We start from the raw sequence: 7,706 nt of genomic DNA, 5'->3' as shown, positions 1-7,706 counted from the left end.
TGACCAGAATGACTGGTCGCTATGGTGTGCACTGACCACCAGGGGGCAGATGTTCAATGCAGGAGCTGCCCCCTGGTGGTTCGTGTGCTCCCACAGGGGGAGCACTGCTCAGCCAGAAGCCGGGTCTCTGCGGCAGCTCTACTGAGCAGTGACAGCAGGCACAGTGGAGATTGGGACTAAGCCGGCAGTTGGACATCCCCCGAGGGGTCCCAGACTGCGAGAGGGTACAGGCCAGGCTGAGGGACTCCCCCTCCCCCCGAGTGCACAAATTTTGGTGCACCGGGCCTCTAGTCCTATGTAATAAAAGGGTAATATGCAAATCGACCGAACAGCGGAACAACCGGTCACTATGACATGTGCTGACCACCAGGGGGCAGACGCTCAACACAGGAGCTGCCCCTAGCCCCCACCCAGCCAACCTCTCGGTCCTTCCCCCAGCAGCAGGCTCCAATTGCCCGATGGGGAATGGAAAATGGGGAACTAGAGCTGGGTGATGGCAGGGGACGTGGCCAGCAAGCGGGCAGGAACGGCTAACCTCTCGGTTTCTCCTCCTGGCTGGAAGGCTCCGATCACCCGATGGCGAAAGAGGAACCGGGGGTGGGTGGCAGTGGATGTGGCACCAGGTGAAAATTGATCTTAATGGCAGAATGACCAGAATGACCGCTGGACCAGTCACGAGGCACACTGACCACTTTTTGGACCTTTCCACTGGAAGTCAGGCACCGATCACCTGATGGCTAATGGGGAACTTGGGTGGGTGGTGGGGCTGGCTGCTGGCAGCCAGGGAAGATGGCCCTGATCGCAGGCCAGGCCTAGGGACTGTACCTGTGCAGAAATTTCATGTGCCAGGCCTCTAGTGTGCATATAATTCTGAAAGTGGAAATCAGGAATATTATGAATGAATGACAATGAATATATGACACAAAATAAAAGGAATATATATGACAAGAAGCTAAAGTGAAATTCATAGCACTCAAGTGCATATATATTAGATATGAAAGACTGCAGATAAATCACATTAAGTTTCCATCTCTGAAACTCAGAAAAAGAATAGCAATTTAATTCCAAAGAAACTAGAAGGGAATAAGGAAGACAAAAGCAGAAATAAATAGAAAACCAACATACAATGGGGGGGCGGGGGGGGGGGCGCGGAGGAATGCCCATAAAGCTAGAAGTTAGTTCAATGAAAAAAAACCCACAAAAAATGAAACCAACAATGTTAAATAGGCCCTCACAACACTATTCAAGAAGAAAAAAGGAACAGTACACATTACTAATACCAGGAATTGATTTTAAAGTCTATAGTCATTAAAAAGATATTAAGAATATAGCATGAGACAACAGAGGCAAGAAAATACAATGAGATAAAGACAGCCTCTTAAACGGTGGTGGAAATACTGGACAGATAGATAAAAAAAAAAACAAAAACACTAGACCATTTCCTTATACCTTATACAAAAATGAACACAAAATGGATTAAAGACTTAAATATAAGACATGAAACCGTAAAGCTCCTAGAAGAAAACAAAGGCAGTAAACTTTCTGACATCAGTCTTAGCAATATTTTTTTGGATGTCTCCAACAAATGAGATAACATCAAACTAAAACGCTTTTACACAGTGAAGGAAACCATCAACAAAACTAAAAGGAGATCTACTGAATGAGAAATGAAATTTGCAAAAAATGATTTATCCTATAAGGGGTTAATACCCAAAATATATAAAGAACTCATCAATTTTACATCAAAAACCAAACAATAGACATTTCTTCAAAGAAGACATAGACATGGTCAACAGGCACATTAAAAGGTGCTCAAATATGTGCTGGGGGATGGGAGCGGCCAGGGAGAGGTCAATGGGGGGAAAAGGAGACATATGTAATGCTTTCAACAATAAAGAATTTAAATTAAAAAAATTAAAGATGCTCAAATCACAAATAGTGAGGGAAATGAAAATTAAAACTACAATGAGATATCACCTCACACCTGTCAGAATGAGATATCAAAAAGACAACAAATAACAAGTGTTGATGAGGATGTGGAGAAAAAGGAATCATTGTGCACTGTTGGTGGGATTGTAAACTAGAACTGCCACTATGGAAAACAGTATGATGATTCATCAAAATATTAAAAATAGAGCTACTGTATGACCCAGCAATTCCACTTCTGGGTATTTATCTGATTAAAATGAAAATAATTTGAATAGACATACGTACTCTTAAATTCACTGTAACACTGTTTACAATAGCCAAGTTATAAAAGCAACCTAGGCCTGGCCAGTGTGGCTCAGAGGTTGATGATATCTGGTTAGGTAGCAAGCAGACAACCAGGAATGAAGAAGAAAGGGCTTCATGAAGAAAGTGGTTTTGAAAACGACACATGACTTAAGACTTTCTTGATAAGGCAGCACACAGCCACGGAGCTCAAAAATAACATTAAATGGGGATACAATTTAAAATTAATGCAAAATTTCTGAAGCCTAACATTTAACTATTTTGTCCCTATTCCACTGCAATCCAAATGCCATGTAATTATTTTCATGGTTACCATTTCTGAACCACTTCTGTCCTCAAAACAAGTTATAAGGGGTCAGGAAAAAACCAAAGTCTTCTCAGAACCACGGTATTAAAGGCATATTCCTACCAAAGCAATGCCTAACTTCATATTTGGTGGTTCTGAGATACAATTTGTTCAAGAAAGGGACACTGGTTTCTTTCAATTAAGTGGTTGTTAATTACATATCTATTGCATGTGATGTAATTTGCCTCACTACTTGTATTAATAAACAGCAATGCATCCACATATCTTTTTGCATAAGCTCACTCAAAAGAAGATTTATACACGAAAATAAGAAATCCAACTCATACATTCAATTGACTATTTATATACAGTAAAAATATCTTAAGACTACATGAAGTATTCTCTTATAATCCTTCTAAATTGTATGTTTTTTGTTTATTTTTAAGACCACTATTTCTGCATTGATACAATGAATCTTTTTTTTAGCAATGAAGATTTAGCAACCAACCTTTGTGTAATATTCAATTTAGCATGTAAAATAACCAACTAGTAAAAACTTACTTGACATAAGCTTTGGAATCTGGGCTTGTCCTCTCAACAGCGGCCTGTATAAGTTTCCCTGATAATTTACAGGTGGTGGCGCAGCATTGCTGTAAATGCCAGTTCCTGAGCCTCTTGGCATAACATGGCTGTAAAAGAACCCACCCAAACAGAATAAAAAAATTATATCTAGAGATATCCATCACATCACAGCTGACACAAATTAAACAAGTGCTAGTTGCCATCTCTTTACAATAAGATCTAATTAAGATAACACAAATTTAAAAGATTATTAACCAAGTTCAAAATAGTAGCTGATATTAATGTGACAGCAGATGTTCATTTCCCCACCAAGATTCTTAATGGATAATCATTTAAACATTTATTAATTACTGTAAGCAAAAATTAGTTTATTCTTTTATTGCATTGTATTTCAATTGTGCTCTATCAGTGTACAGTTGTCTCTTCATACTTGGGGGATTGGGACTAGGACCACTTGGGGACACCAAAATCCAAGGAGTCCCTTATATAAAATGGTCTAATATCTGTATATGACCTGTATTTCCATATAAGCTATACCAGGATATGCCTATGATCACTTCATTCACATGGACTCAGGTGTAGTACTTAACATGGGGCAAATTCAAAGTTTTGCTTGTGGAATTTTGGAAGCTTAACCCCCACAATATTTTTGATCCTAAGTTGGTTGAATCCATGAATATGAAACCTGTGGATACAGAGGGCCAACAGTATACACTACTCTACTCTATATCATGCTTTTTTCTTTTCCAATTTAATATATCAAACATTTCCCTATATCTTTCATAGTGTTCAGAACTGTAACATATATATATATATCTACAGAATATTTTGCAATGTTCATGTCTCATATTTTACTAAACCATTCCTCTCACTTAGTACTAGCATTACAGATAACAAGGCTCTGGAGGTAATTAGGCATGTAACTTTATGCTCCTCTACAATTATTTTCTCAGGATAAATTCCAAAAATTAGAAACTTGTATCTAAGTTAAGAGCAACTTCAGAACTCAGTACTCTACTTAGAGGTACTTCTATGTTGCTTTAGAAAACAGTTGAAATAATGCAAAAAGATATCTTAAGAATATTTTAGCCCAGCCAGCATGGCTCAGTGATTGAGCATCGACCTATGAACCAGGAGGTCATAGCTCGATTCCCGGTCAGGGCACATGCCTGGGTTGCAGGCTCAATCCCCCATATAGGACATACAAAAAGCAGCCAATGAATGATTCCCTCCCATCATTGATGTTTCTATCTCTCGCTCCCCCTCCCTCCCTCTCTGAAATTAATAAAAATCTATATTTAAAAAAAATAGTATTTTAAATTTGCATTTCTTCTATTATTAGGAATAAAGGCTTCTAAAACAATCAACCACAACAGCTAACATTTCCAGTGTTGAGATCTAGTCTAAGCATTTGCTAAACATTAGCTTAATCCTCACTACAACTTTATAAAGTAGGTATAATTATTATTCCCATTTTACATATAGGTAACAAAGGCATAGACTGGTTCAGTAACTTGTAAAAAAATATCAAGTGGTAGAAAAAGCATTTGAGCCCAGACATTTAGGATCTGAAATCATGCTCTTAACCACTTACTATACCACATTCACTGTGCCTTACTATTCATTGTATTAAGTACATGCTGAAGGTGACCTAGTGTCTAAATCGTATTTTCAATCTTAAGGTTTTCCAATGTATTGAAAATATCTATTTATGAGTTATCATTAATTCATAAACAATAGCTCATTAATGTTTCCCCCAGCCTGTTGTTCTTTTTATCCCATCTTGTCACCTGTTATTGTTTTAAGGTCTCCCTCTCTATATGGCGTTCCCTCAGTAACTAGGAAAAAGACAATTAAATAGCTCATAAGGGCACAGTATAAAAATCAGAAATTCACAGAAGAGGAAATATGTTACCAGTAGGCATGTTAAGAGAGAATCTAACAGACAAAGAAATGAAAATTCAACAACAATGAGGCACTGCTGTTCAAATAATGGTTAAGCAAAAATCTAGGAAACTGGTGGCTTTGTGTATTCACGTCCTGCTTAACACTTTAAAGGGATTCTGTCATTAATTCAGCTAAAACTTTCTTAAAAATAAAAAGATTGTTTTATTCTCTTGAAATAACTATCAGAACAATAGCAAAATTTTAAAAGAGAAAACAGTGGAATTCTCAAACAACACATAAAGTAATACATAAACCAAAGAAAGAGCAGTGAATTTAAAAACAGAAGAAAAACAGGGAAGGATGAAAGTCATTAAAATATCTGCAAAAAAGTTGTACTGAATAGTCTCATAAAGTATCTGTGGCATAAATACTGACTTAGTGCTTTGTGGCTGGGTCAGAAAAAGCAAAATATACAAATGACAGAAGCCTAACACTCACCCCAAAGTCCTGAATGCTGCCTGATCCAGGTGGACAGGCCGCCGGTCCCGATTAAAGCCAAGCTGGGGCTTCCACTGCCGTCCATTGCTGGATTTTTCCCAGTCACCAGGTTTCAGTACCGGTGCTGGTTTTCTGACCATTTGAAAATACAAGAGTTACAGGGATAAATACTGTTCATAAAAAAAAACAAATCTAGATAGTTTATATTTTATAACTGCATTGTTGTTACCTTGCTCCCGGAAGCATTACAGCTTTAAAAATGTAATCTTCGGCAAACTGTGGGTCTTTAAAATTAATACTAGAAAAGAACAATACACAATTTAGTAATTAGCCTGATTTAACCACCATATAAACTGAGATACTTCTCATGTTTAAACAGAATAACTAAAATTCACGTCTTCAAAAATTATTTTAAATATCTTCACCAAACTGTTGCTAATTCTTAGCCTTCATGTAACTTTCTGTGGGAAATTCTAGCTAACTGTGGGTGATCACAGATCTTTAGTAGACATGGCCTTAACTCAAAAAAATCTTCCATTTTGTTCAGTCCCTGGCAAAGACTCTCCCTCTAGCATTTTAAGGAAAATCAGGTCTTGTTGCAATAGGAAAAGATACGAACATCAATAGAAACATCCTATATAATTAAAGGATAATATGCAAATCAACCAAATGGGGGAATGATCGGTCACTACGATGCGCATTGACCACCAGGGACCAGATGCTCAACGCAGGAGCTGCCCCCTGGTGGTCAGTGCACTCCCACAGGAGGAGCCATGCTCAGCCAGAAGCCCTGAGCAGGGCTCACAGCTGGCAAGCACCGTGGCGGTGGCGGGAGCCTCTCCCACCCCCACAGCAGCATTAAGGATGTCCGACTGCCAGCTTAGGCCCGCTCCCCAGGGGGGATGTCAGTTGGACATCCCCTGAGGGCTCCTGCACTGCCAGAGGGCGCAGGCCGGGCTGAGGCCCTGCGCCCCTCTCCCCCACCCCCAGTGCATGAATGTCATGCACTGGGCCTCTGGTTTGTAAAATAAAAAAATACACACAAATATTTGGGGAGAGGGGGGTGGCGAGGGAAGGGGTCACACTAAGCTTTCCAGTTGAACCCTGTATTCTGTTCTACTAATGGGTGTTTTATTATGAAACAGTCACATTTGAAAATTATGCAAAGACTTTTATAAGGCTGTACAGTCCAACTTTGAGTATAATAAGCTGGGTCAAACTTCCTCTCTGGTGGTATGTATATGAGTCCATTCAAAGGCTGGTAAGTATAATAGTTGTCCTTCTGACAAAGCAATGCCTCTCTGGGATCCTGGATGTGTGTCTGATTTATACTTAAGGATGCTTATAACATTAGTATTCATCAGGTGAAAAAACTTAAAGTGCATGAATAATAGAAACTATGCTTCTTCCTAAAAATACTTAGTTGGTATTTTAAACATTTTACCAATAGAATAATGACACGGGAAAATATATATTTACAAGGGACTAGACATATGTTTAGCAAAGGGTCACCAGTGATATTCTCTGCATAATCAACCATCTCCTTTCTTTGTGTTTTTTAATATTTTCCAAAATTCCTCCAATGATTACAAATTACAGTTTAAAAGGTTTTAATGAATTGGTTGACATTTGATTTACTGATTTATTGATTTACTGATTTAACACATTGCGGACGGATCACAAGAATTCTCGCTTCAAATTATACAGTGTTTTACAAAGTATCATACTTTAAGAAGATATTAGCTTGAAAAAACATGTAGTAAATAACTTCAAAATGCAATGGGTATGTAATTTTAAAGTGTTCCTTTAACATTTATGTACAACCTTTTTTGTACTCGTTCAATAGAAACTTATCTGGCCACTGGGTAAAGCTAGCAATAGAACTACTGGTCCGCAATAAAATATTTTTACTGATTTCAGAGAGGAAAGGAGAGGGAGAGATAAAAACATCAATGATGAGAGAGAATCACTGATTGGCTGCCTCCTGCATGCCCCCCACCTGGGGATTAAGCTTGCAACCCAGACATGTGCCCACGACTGGAATTGAACGTGGGACCCTTCAGTCTGCAGGCTGATGCTCCATCCACTGGGCCAAACAAGCTAAGGCACTGGTTGACATTTTTTTTTAAAGTATATATATTTCTTTATTGATTTCAGAGAAGAAGGGAGAGGGAGAGATAGAAACATCAGTGATAAGAATCATTGATTGGCTGGCTCCTGC

The 7,706-nt window shown here is 38.6% G+C and overlaps 1 protein-coding gene across 1 annotated transcript in view; it reads right to left on the bottom strand.

Annotated features, from left to right (window-relative positions):
* The window catches only part of XRN2 (5'-3' exoribonuclease 2), a 95,086-nt gene that overhangs the window by 17,275 nt on the left and 70,105 nt on the right, over positions 1-7,706 (bottom strand). The window contains 3 exon segments of the mRNA XM_015568567.1: positions 3,080-3,207; positions 5,486-5,617; positions 5,715-5,783. Coding sequence (XP_015424053.1) covers positions 3,080-3,207; positions 5,486-5,617; positions 5,715-5,783 — 329 coding nt within the window.

The sequence above is a fragment of the Myotis davidii genome, unplaced genomic scaffold (assembly GCF_000327345.1).
Source record: "Myotis davidii unplaced genomic scaffold, ASM32734v1 scaffold802, whole genome shotgun sequence".
NCBI lineage: Eukaryota > Metazoa > Chordata > Mammalia > Chiroptera > Vespertilionidae > Myotis > Myotis davidii.
The sequence above is the reverse complement of the archived record's forward strand: the minus strand, read 5'-3'. Positions and strand labels throughout refer to the sequence as shown.